Source organism: Lissotriton vulgaris, chromosome 4_1, assembly GCF_964263255.1.
Source record: "Lissotriton vulgaris chromosome 4_1, aLisVul1.2, whole genome shotgun sequence".
NCBI lineage: Eukaryota > Metazoa > Chordata > Amphibia > Caudata > Salamandridae > Lissotriton > Lissotriton vulgaris.
The window spans coordinates 1,039,926,919-1,039,939,671 of NC_141691.1; the positions used below are offsets into that span (position 1 = coordinate 1,039,926,919).

Below are 12,753 nucleotides of genomic sequence, written 5' to 3' on the forward strand. Positions count from 1 at the left end.
AAGACTTTGCTCTGCAAGGCACCATTTGAAACCAGGCATAAAAATACTACAAAGTGGTTCTGAACTGAAACACCTTTTAGGGCATATTTACAAGCCCCTGTGGCCACAGGCAATTGGGGCTTGTAAATATGTTCCTGTTGCGATATGGGCTTCGGCTTATTTACAAGGCAGCACTTAACACTGTCTTGTAAATAAGGCACCCTTTCAGGCTATACGTAGCGTGAAAGGAGCTGGCAATGGGTGTTGTGGTGGGCGTTCCACCACCACACCCATTGATTTTGACGCTGCCCTATATTTAAAAGGCTGGCGTAAATATGGGGCAGCGCCAAAATTAAGACCAGAAAAAACCTAGTCTTACCATGGCGCAACAAGGAGAAACCCATTATGTCTCCTTGTTTTTGCTGTTTCCATGTGTGCTGCGCTGTGCAGCACACATGGAAATAGCAAAACACCATTAATTCTTAATGTGCAGGAAGGTATCCCTTCCTGCACATAAACAGTCATATCCCTCAACGCACTATGGTTCACGGGTGCCTGCGTCGGTGCTACGCAGCTAAATTAGTGCCAGTGCAGGGGAAAATGCAAGGCAGCCCTTTGTTTCAAAAGTGACAGAGCACAGCCTTAAGCCTAGCACAGCCTTAAGCCTAGGAGGCTACCGCTGCTCTACCCCACGTCCTTGTAAATATGCACATTTGTTCGCAATCTCAGCTTAGAGACTGGAGATGTAAGACACATGTTGTCTAAAGTGTTGCGATCGTCACTTGAGGAACCTGTCTCTTTTGTTTTAAAAAAGGTGAACTTTCTTCATCAAAATAAGACTATGAGCTATTCCCAGGAATCTCAAATGACAAAAACCTTCCCTTTTACACTGTCAAGCATTCCACAACTACGCTCAGTAGGCTGCTCAGCGTATCTTCATGATAGGGGATTTTCCCTCCATTTGTGCCTCCGCAATGCCACTCTGCTCGCTGCCTGGCCCCATGATGGCAGCGAACCCTAGTGCCTGGATAGAGGTTTATACAGTCACTGATTTTGGGCTCTCGTCTGCCAGTGTAAATTTCCACACCGGCTTTGACAGAGTTCCCTCCCTTCAACTTGCCTTATACCTTCCAAGGCCAGGCAGCACCCACAGTTCCACACCATCCCTGAAAGAAACAAGCCACCATCTTCAAACTTCAGGTGCATCTTCTACATCGTCATCTCGTTTGAGATAAGACAGATTCCGTCTTCCCTAAGTCATCTTGAACTAGGACCATCCCTGTACTCCTATTTTAATACAAATGAAGCCTTGTCAGACTTTAGCAGGCGTAGGCTTGTATAATCATATACATGATCAGTGTTACCTTCCTACTAAATATCCATTCATTCATTATGCAATTTATGCTGCAAGAACTTGAGCACACACAATTCTTAAACAAGATATCTGTCGATGACAGTTACTCATGAAAATGCCACAGACAATCAATTAAAATAGCTATTTGCCAATTAAAAATTGGTACGTGGTCATTCAATACAAGGTTTTATCATCCTTAGAATTATCAGCCAGTTTATAAATCTAACTCGCCCACACGACTTTTCACACAAAAGACTCTGTAAATCTGCAAGCAGTGTGTAACGCTGTGAAGATTTCTTCCTCAAACATTGGATTTTCTGGAAACAATCTCAGGAAACTCCCACCTATAGAGTGAGAATGTTCACGCAAAAAACCTGCGGTAATCACCTTCTGCAAAAAGACTTGGGGGGGGGGGGGGGGGGGGGGAGCAGGGGTGGTCCTTTCTGCAGTCGACGTCTGCAAAGGAAAAATAACTTGCAAATTCATGAAGTTGTAAGGTTTACCTACTAACACTTTGCTAAACTATACCAGGAAAATTATAATTTTGCAGAACCCTGAAAGTACATAAACATAATCTCTACCAGCTTGTGTGCCTTGCACTGTGGCTTGATCCTAGAGAGAAGTGATGAGAAGGGGACTTGAGTCTACTAATGCAAAACAAATGGAAATATATTGAAATATTTGACTGCATCACAATATGCGTTGAATTGTCTAATGTAAGTCCCATACCAAGTCAATTATAGTTGTCAAAAGGTGTTTCAGATGATGCATTGTATTATGAATGAAATAAATTGAACTTACCATGTTAAATACGGCCATTGTCAGTATTATCAAAGTTGTTGTCACAGTGAGCGTGATTCGTGGGCCTGGGCGGTTGGCTATTATTCCAGAGGACTTCAAAATCCATAGTAGAGATGTCGAGGCTTTCTTGCTGCATTGCTATGTATAGAGAAAATGTTGTTAACTTCTCTCATAGTTTTCTCATCATATCATCATCTCTGCGCAATAAATACTTTGATGTGCGATAATTTCACTTCTCTAATCAAAACATTAAACAAATATAGACTCAAGTACGTTTGCCAACTGCATGTAACATGCCTACTGACTGATTATTGCTACCAAATGAACTGTAAAACTTTGGGAAAAAACAGAACATGCCACAAATGTATTTCTATTTGGTTGGCAAAATGATGATATTTTTGCCTTTGTGAATTGCCTGTAGGGTTGCAAAACACTATAATACAGTGTTGCAACTGCAAATAAAAAATTCGAAGAATCAAACCTATTTTAGAAGTCGATGAACTTTTACTGATCTCTAAAAATGCAAAGGGATGTTGTGTGGCAGTCCCATCTAAAAACAAAATCAGTATGAGAAGTTCCAATTTTTTTTTCAACAAGACTTGAATTGTAAAAACATTAAAAATATATATATCAGCAGTTAGGAAAGCACCAATGAAGTACCTTAGGTTGTAATTCTACAGTGCTCTGGAAACAAACATTTTAATACGATCAAAACAAATCAAGTCACTTTACTAGGTGATGCTCAAATGATAAATATTCACTGAAACATAATTTCCATGCATTCTTTTTTTTGTACTCTACATATTTTTATCAGTAAAACCACGTCTGTGCAAATTTGATTTTGATTGAAGATCATTTGTACTGTAAAATATATTATCTAAAGCATGGTGTTGTAATCTATTTTGACAGTGTGTTGCAAAATCCACCACAGGCTACGTACTGCACCCTCACCACACTAGTGGTGAATAGAGTTGCTAAACTTGTTCTTATATAGATGCTCAGATTTTTCACAATCCCTGTAACTTCAGTAATGTAATGTAATGTTAGATCCAGGCAGATCATTCCATTATTGAGTTAATCTCATCATCTCCACTCCAACCGGACACAGGGGAGCATCGCTGACTAAGACAAACCATCCCAAATTCTCCTGATAGCTGTATGTTAGACAGTAAGGACACCAAACAATTGGACGATATTCCCTTAAATACGCAAACATCTAGTGCTGAACTATGGATGACATCCCTTCATATAATCAAGCATCCATTGCTGATCTTGTCGAGCCCTCATTTAATGTAAGGCCTGGTGCCCTTGGGCCCATCAGTTCTATGCAGGCCACAGCAATATAAGCACCAAACTGGCAAACACACACATTTGAATTTCAAGTTGATCTTTACATTCTCTTGCAACCCACATCACTAATTTGGATAATAAACTGATTACTCTGCAAAATAAGGTGGACTCCATATCAACTCTTTTTTACCACCAATACCAACACCTGTAGTACACTCCGATAACCAACACATTAGGCACCATGCCAGAAATACTAAAACAACTTATTGATATTCTCAAGACAACTAATACCATAGGAATTGTCTCTAGAGCAAAGCTCATGGTAGGGCCCATTCCATGTCTGGCCCTGGCCCCAATTGCTACTGCCTACCAATCTGTGCAGAGGGACACAGATACAACAACTATCCCTAAAGCTTGAAAGAGGGCATACATCAATTACCCATCTTATGAAATCTATGAGGTAACTCAGATTTGATTATACACCCACTAAGTTTAAAGGATAATATATATTAAAAAAAGCAAAAACCCAAATGAAGAAACCATTGCAAATAGGTCAAACTACTGTGAGTTGGCGACAGCAGGAAAAAAGGTTTATCCGATTTTTGCACCAAGTACAAAAAAAAAATCACAACAATCTGTGCAGTACAATATATCCCAAGCCAATCTCATTTTTCTTGCACTAATCCATCCTCTGTAACTTTCACTGTGATGCCTCAATGTATCATCTTGAACAGCACAAATGCCGCGTGATAAATGGTATCAGTATTGGACACTACCATGAATGGATTACAACTGCAATAAAGGAGCTGAACAAATAAGTTGGATGCTTCTACAGAGAAATGTATGGTTACAGCAACAGCTCCTAAGAGGGCTCCCTTTGGCCTGCTAGACAATTATAACACCAGACATTACAAAGGAGTCGGAACAATCTGAAACAAGACTGGCAACATCCAAGAATCAGCAAAGGCAATACCTAAGAACTAGTTTATAATGAGGCTCCTGTAATACCGAGCAACGATGTGCCATAAGTTGGGAATATACATATGTGCCATCCATGCGGCCTGGCCACAAGTAATACCACAGGCAATTTTTGGGAAGGAGAACTAACAGCATACTGATTTTTCTTTCAGACTATGGATCTGGAGAACATGAGGACATTCTTCACTGAGGTGACATACGTTTCCTTCTTCATTATATTCCAGCTCTTTTGTCTATCACAATTAAGGATATCCTACGCATCTGTTTAATTCAAAACTCATTTAACTCCCTGTTGGAATCTGGAATGTCAGGTCACCTAAGGTAGCCTGGCCTAGGGTAAGTCACATTCAATAGAGGCACATGTATTAAGGTTGCAAACCACCCAGCAGTAAATCAACGCAATAACACACAAAAAGGACACTACACCAATGTTTGGAAAAATACGGGTCTGTTTATAAAAATAATATACTCTGCTTTTATACCTTTGGAAATCACAACTCAGTACATACAGTTGTCATGAGATTAATACAATTCCTCTTACAGTTGCTAAATTATAATGCTGCTCAACATCAATAATACATTACATTGGACTTCAAAGTTTGATGAGACTCAACTTCTGTGAAGTGCTCTATAACTCTCCTTCTCAACCACTCTAACCACCACAATGGTACACAACCAAAGAAAGGTTTCGGTTGTACAGGAAGGTTACATGTGCACCAGCAGCCTCTATTAGATACCTATTCTCCTAATTAACTAGCAGGTACTCTTAGCACAACATTGGCCACTGCTTCTATCCTCAGTATCTACTTCCAGAGGCTACTCTTCCCTGGTTCTGAACTTGGTGATGGTAACTTCGCTGGCTCAATAACCATTTACTAGCTCCCAGTCAGGGGGGAAGTAAAAACGAACAATAGTACTGTCACACGTGCTTTTGCACAGAGCTTAGGTTCTTCCCTCCTTCCCCACGCTCTCCTTACTGTAACGTGGAGACGATGCTTCACAAGTCTCCACGTGTTGATGTTAACCGGAGGCTCCACAGAAGTCCCAGCTGTTGAGTCCGCTACTTCCCGCCCAGCCAGCTGCTCAACTCGGTGCTGGCGCGGGGAAAAAGCGGTGATACCAATTCCCCTTTGACCAAAGGACGATACCGCTGCCAGTTCCTCAGCTTCAGGCCACACGATCACGGGCTGGCACCGCCGAGGCTGTCTTGTGCAGACCGGCGCCGCTTCCGCTTCTTCCTTTCAGCCGGCTCCGCCTCACAGAGCCCGGCGGCTCCACTGGGCATGCGCGAGGGAGCAGTGTCTCCTCACTGGAGATCGCGCACTTTCAACGGCGCCTCCCCTTCCTCTCCTCACACTCCGGGACTGGGGAAAATACCACAGGGATGCTCCTGAGATAAGCGACTGCCTCGCTACCTCTCTCCGCTCCTCACAATACCAGCGACCACAGCGCTGATCCCGCGCTGCTCACCAGGCGCTGGCTCGGGGGTAGACCTGCTCAGTTTCACTCTGCTTCCGCCCCTCCTAAGGTTGGCTCCTCTCCACAGTCAGATTCAGCCACAGCGAGTAAGTGATGAAACTCTGGGGGGATTCTGTTACTAGGGGAAAGTCACTGCAACCAGGGGCAGGATTCAGTTGACAACTGCACAAGGGGGCCACAAAGATTAACCCTTCTTCTTTTGAGCACTGCTCAATAAAAGTCTCTCTACTGGGCAGAGGACTGCGCTCCACAGCACTGCAGTCTCCTTTTCACACCCCTGTATTTCTAGACTAGGGGATGGTCAGGCGCCCAGGGTCTCCAGCCATCCAAATCAGCAGGGTCAGGTCAGGTAACCCAAGGGAGGAAGGGTGGTGAATCAATAGGTCAACCCTCTGACTATCCTACCCCCACCTTCAGCTACAGCCTGTCCTCCAGCTGACTCTTTCCAGTAAGAGAAAATGGCTGACCAGCATTCCGTCTTTTATAGGCTGACCCTCAGAGGTCCAGAAGGGACCAGAAGGTTCTGGAATGCCCTATTCTTCTCTATGGGACAGGTTCTAGGTTTGTCAGTTAGGACAGTTGGTAGCCACCATTTTGTGACTCCAACTATATTCCTGTCAGGAAAGGCCTCTAGGCCTGAGGTGAAAGACCATGAGGGTGAAAAAGCACCTATCCCCTAGACCAACACCTTGAAAAAGCTAGTGGACACAGAAATTAATAAAGGTATGAGGGGCAAAAAGGGGACAAAATAAATAATAAATTGGAGGGACTACGCAAAAAGCCAGACAGGTCTAACACGCGTCCCCCCCAGCTGAAAGTGGGGAGAACTACCCAACCCCTTGGGAGTCCTCATCACTAAGGGGGCCACACAGTGAAAACCATGGAAATATTAAACCGGGTGTATAATCACAAAGAAGTATTTCATAACAGGGGGTCCCCTTATACAAGTAGCAGAGAGAAAAATATCCATCAGTAATCCATGTGGTGACAAACTGATAAAACTGCTAACGATCCACGACCTTATTCTTAGTATAGACCTGGCAGCCAAAGAATCTTTCAACCAGGTAACTTTCACGGGTAGAGACAATGAGTCTTTGTATGGTTTAATTGCACTTTCCAATATTGGGCTAGGAAGGTGTGCACATTCCAGATTTTGAAAATACTACTGAGTGACCACCATACGTTTGCTCCAAACTTTAGGGTAGGTTTGTCCATCACAGCATATAAAGTGCCTGGTCAGATCGAATATAGGAAAAATAAGGGAGTGCAGCGAAATGGTGGGGTGTGCAACCAAATGCTTTTCGAGGACAGCTCATGGAAAAGCAGGAGGAGCAGTTTGAGATCCGCCTTAATTTCTAATCTGACCTAGAGAAACTGTTTGGAGCCTTTGTTGTAATCTGTAATATGTTACAGGGGAAAGGGTCCCAGTATGTGCATTTATAGAGAACACAAATAATTATTTGTACTATTCTAAGTGAAAACATTTACACATTTAGTTAATGAGAGATGTTATTTATTCACATCCTCATCAAAGCACATATGTGCAAAAACTGTTCAATGGGTATAAACAATGTGCCCGAAGAAAAAAGGGGGGAGAGGTGGTGTAGGTAAGTGGTTTGTGTGAGGATTAGGGTTGAGTGGATAGTGTCAAAGGTTCAGTGTGGTCACAAAATGAATAGTTGACATCACATAGGCATATTATTAAGCCACATTAACAGCATTTGGAAACCTAGACCATATACTAAAACACAGTAACAATAATCTGTTGTTCATGGGTAGTTGAAGATACAAAAGTCGACGTTTCGACCTCCAAATAGCGTAGGTTGAGTTTCATCTTACTATGGGGTCTTCCTCAGGACTGGTATGTGAGGTGGGAGTGGGAGGGGGCACCTAGCTTTAATGAAAAAAATAAAATAAACTAACGGAGATACATCTATTTAAGAAAAGGCATAAAAGGTTTGCATAATTACCAGATAGCCTCCATAAGTGTGGGGCTGAGTCAATAAAAGAAGGGTGGGCCCATAGGCTCCTAATATCAGAGAGCACGCTATCACCTGCAAAAATAATGTATGTACATGAGTAGCCTAAAATTGAAGGGAATGCCACTTGCATCAAAGCTCAGGACCAATGTTCACTTGAAGGCATGCTATATAGTCATGTTATAAACTAAAGAAATATTTACAACAAGGGGTGGTGAGGGACAGAGTCTCTGAATTAAACAGAATACTCTCACCCAGTCAAGAGATCAGGGCTAGATCCAACACCGTTTTTTAGCTCACTGCACCATCCCAGTTTCAGAACCTGGCTGTATGCAAATTAGTCTGTTCCTGTCCCAGTGCATGATGGGAACAGGGCAAACCAAACTACAAAAGCCAATTCTTACACTGGGAAGGAAACAAGCTACCGGGGACCGGTTTCTGGCATTTCAGCCTCTTCGGCCCGGCTTGCTTGAATCCTGATGGTGCAATGAGCAAGGGACTCACATCTGAGTATACCCTTCCACGCTTAGGGTGGACAAAAATATTTACAACAAGGGGTGGTGAGGGACAGAGTCTCTGAATTAAACAGAATACTCTCACCCAGTCAAGAGATCAGGGCTAGATCCAACACCGTTTTTTAGCTCACTGCACCATCCCAGTTTCAGAACCTGGCTGTATGCAAATTAGTCTGTTCCTGTCCCAGTGCATGATGGGAACAGGGCAAACCAAACTACAAAAGCCAATTCTTACACTGGGAAGGAAACAAGCTACCGGGGACCGGTTTCTGGCATTTCAGCCTCTTCGGCCCGGCTTGCTTGAATCCTGATGGTGCAATGAGCAAGGGACTCACATCTGAGTATACCCTTCCACGCTTAGGGTGGACAAAAATATTTACAACAAGGGGTGGTGAGGGACAGAGTCTCTGAATTAAACAGAATACTCTCACCCAGTCAAGAGATCAGGGCTAGATCCAACACCGTTTTTTAGCTCACTGCACCATCCCAGTTTCAGAACCTGGCTGTATGCAAATTAGTCTGTTCCTGTCCCAGTGATGCACTGGGCCAGGGACAGACTGATTTGCATATAGCCAGGTTCTGAGCTGGGATGGGGCAGTGAGATAAATAACGGTGATGGATCAAGCCCTGATCTTTGGACTGGGTAAGAGTGGTCTGTTTAACTCAGATACTCTGTTCATCACCACCCCCTTTTGTAAATCGTTTTTGGCCACTATAGGTGTGGCAGGGTATACTCAGACATGAGTCCCTTTCTCACTGCTCCATCAGGATTCAAGCAAGCCGGGCCGAAGAAGGCTGAAATGCCAGAAACCGGTCCCCGGTAGCTTGTCTCCTTTATAGTGAAGAATTGGCTTGGTAGTTTAGTCTGCCCTGTTCCCATGATGCACTGGGCCAGGGACAGACTGATTTGCATATAGCCAGGTTCTGAGCTGGGATGGGGCAGTGAGATAAATAACGGTGATGGATCAAGCCCTGATCTTTGGACTGGGTAAGAGTGGTCTGTTTAACTCAGATACTCTGTTCATCACCACCCCCTTTTGTAAATCGTTTTTGGCCACTATAGGTGTGGCAGGGTATACTCAGACATGAGTCCCTTTCTCACTGCTCCATCAGGATTCAAGCAAGCCGGGCCGAAGAAGGCTGAAATGCCAGAAACCGGTCCCCGGTAGCTTGTCTCCTTTCTAGTGAAGAATTGGCTTGGTAGTTTAGTCTGCCCTGTTCCCATGATGCACTGGGCCAGGGACAGACTGATTTGCATATAGCCAGGTTCTGAGCTGGGATGGGGCAGTGAGATAAATAACGGTGATGGATCAAGCCCTGATCTTTGGACTGGGTAAGAGTGGTCTGTTTAACTCAGATACTCTGTTCATCACCACCCCCTTTTGTAAATCGTTTTTGGCCACTATAGGTGTGGCAGGGTATACTCAGACATGAGTCCCTTTCTCACTGCTCCATCAGGATTCAAGCAAGCCGGGCCGAAGAAGGCTGAAATGCCAGAAACCGGTCCCCGGTAGCTTGTCTCCTTTCTAGTGAAGAATTGGCTTGGTAGTTTAGTCTGCCCTGTTCCCATGATGCACTGGGCCAGGGACAGACTGATTTGCATATAGCCAGGTTCTGAGCTGGGATGGGGCAGTGAGATAAATAACGGTGATGGATCAAGCCCTGATCTTTGGACTGGGTAAGAGTGGTCTGTTTAACTCAGATACTCTGTTCATCACCACCCCCTTTTGTAAATCGTTTTTGGCCACTATAGGTGTGGCAGGGTATACTCAGACATGAGTCCCTTTCTCACTGCTCCATCAGGATTCAAGCAAGCCGGGCCGAAGAAGGCTGAAATGCCAGAAACCGGTCCCCGGTAGCTTGTCTCCTTTCTAGTGAAGAATTGGCTTGGTAGTTTAGTCTGCCCTGTTCCCATGATGCACTGGGCCAGGGACAGACTGATTTGCATATAGCCAGGTTCTGAGCTGGGATGGGGCAGTGAGATAAATAACGGTGATGGATCAAGCCCTGATCTTTGGACTGGGTAAGAGTGGTCTGTTTAACTCAGATACTCTGTTCATCACCACCCCCTTTTGTAAATCATAAACTAAAGAAATGACTTCCATTATGAGGAACACAAGGTTTCTTCTACTAAAACTGATTAAGTGTGACTATTCAAAAGCATCAAAAGGGTATATTAATCAGTGAAAGCACTAAAATATCCAAAGCGCAAAGCACTGGACACACAACAATTATTAAAATAAATACCTGTCCAAAGGTATGCACAATTGCTTTGGTGAGGGCATGGATTCTATAAGTAAGGGAAACATTGGGAGAGTAAGAATACCATCCCTATGAATTACTAAACTATAATTAAGGTAGAATAAACAGTGGCCAAAACTCACCGCTCCTCGGTGGTACAATAGATTCAAGAAAGGACAACCCGTGCCTCACTCTGTAAAGGTCAATGAGAGAGCACATTCACCACTTGGAATAACACAGCTGAACAACTAACTACTTCAAAAAAGCCAGACAATCTGTCACAAAGCTTACCGTGGGTAAAATCGTCCGCACTCCAGAGTTGATTACGGAGAGTGCCGGCAGACCAAGAAAAACTGCTTATATAAGCGTGTGCAATTAGCACGTGTCCCTGAATCTGCCAGATGCTGACAGGGCACGGCATCACCGCATCCCGGTTTCCCAAGGAAAGTACAACCATACTAAACAGACCACCTGCCCCATCACCACCATCACCAGACGGCACCTCTGGAACTGGGATCCATGGGGCCCTGGTGTAAACACGATGTCCGGGCTGTACAGGAGCTTCCCATCTGTGCTGTCCAGGCACCTGAAACGTGACTTCAACACACCAAATTTGTGTTCCACGATGCCCCTGGTGCGTGCGTGGGCTGCATTGTACTGCCTCTGGGCGGGTGTGATCGGATCTCGGAGGGGTGTCATCATCCAAGGGCAGAGTGCATATCCTTGATCACCTGTGACAGTGCAGAGAGGAAACAGTCAATACTTGGTTTCGCAGATTGTGCTGCAGGTCCACCAATCCAGTCTGTATAGGGTGCAGGGGCAGGCCAGGATCAACATGGAGTGTTGTGGTCGTGTCTGGTAGGTGTAAGTGTAGTTTGACATGTTGAATATGGTTTGGTCACTTGTGCAACCCCACAGTTGTGCATTGTGCTGTGGAGGAATTGGGATGTGTGGTGTGTTGGCTTGGTACTTACCAACAAGCAGTCCCATCCCATATGTGCCATCCTGGAAGTGCTGGTTGATGATGGACTGTCTGAAGATGAAGGAATCATGCACACTTCCTAGATAGTTGGCGACTACATTGGTGAAGCGTCCCCGGTGGTCCACTATTGCTTGCACATTGATGGAATGCATGTGCTTTCTGTTGCGACAGTAGTGTGCAGTATCCGGAGGGGGCATAAGTGGGACATGTGTGCATTCGATTGCCCCAACACGGCCAGGAATCAGGCTATGCTGTAGAAGCTTTGCTTGGTCTCCAGCTGTTCCTGCGCAGTGTTGGGAAAGTGAAGATACTGGGATATAAAGCAGAGGATGGCATCCAGGACATGTGTGATGGACTTTGACAGGCTGGCTGTAAGACCCCGCTGACTCTAGCAGTTGTTGGTTGGAAGGTACCAGAGGCCAACAGGTGCAGCACAGCCAGCAGCTTTGTCTGCGGAGGGATGTTGGTTCTCCGCTGTGTTGGGACCGTCAGCCTGTGGGTGATGTGAGTCCTTTTGCGGTGAATGGTTGACTTTTTGAGCCTGTAGTGGGCAATGTCTTCCTTGGGCATTAGGTCTGTGAGAGTGGTGCATTTTCGGTAGGTCCGCTGTCTTACTCTGCGCTGCCTCTGTGGTGGTCCTGGGGGGCGGGTCAGGGTCCAGGGGGTCGTGGCAGTCCTGGGGGTGGTGGCGGTAGGTGTTGTGGCCCTGTTGGGGGCTCCGAGCTGCATGAAGCGTAGCTCCATGGCGTAGTTCGTTCTTCGAGTGTGGCTGTGTGCGGGGCTCCATTGCCTACTGCAGGTAGTCGTCCAGCTTTACACCTGCTTGAGGCAGGTGTTAAATACCTGCGGCTAACGGGGCTAATCGCCTGTTTTCAGTTTGCTTCCCAGATCAGTCAGTTCATTGTGAATGTGGTGTTGCTGTTTTTTCATGGGTTTCTGCACGGGAACGCCTACTATGCATCTCATTAGCATTAGTTGGTGGTGTCCGCCATGGTGTTAGGTTTTTGGGATGTTATCGAGGGAATTCCGGCGATGTCTGCAGTTTGCACCAACTTGTGAATGGGGTGTTAATTCTATCACCACTTTTGATGCGTTAAAGTAGGGATAATTCGGAGATGAATCAATCAATCAATCAATCAATCAATCACAGACATT

General features: G+C 45.0%; 1 protein-coding gene across 1 annotated transcript in view; it reads right to left on the bottom strand.

Moving 5' to 3' along the window:
• Window positions 1-12,753, bottom strand: part of ADCY2 (adenylate cyclase 2) — a 3,890,318-nt gene that overhangs the window by 581,129 nt on the left and 3,296,436 nt on the right. The window contains exon 16 of the mRNA XM_086965279.1: window positions 2,135-2,272. Within this exon, the coding sequence (XP_086821405.1) occupies window positions 2,135-2,272 (138 nt within the window). The remainder of the gene's footprint in view (window positions 1-2,134; window positions 2,273-12,753) is intronic.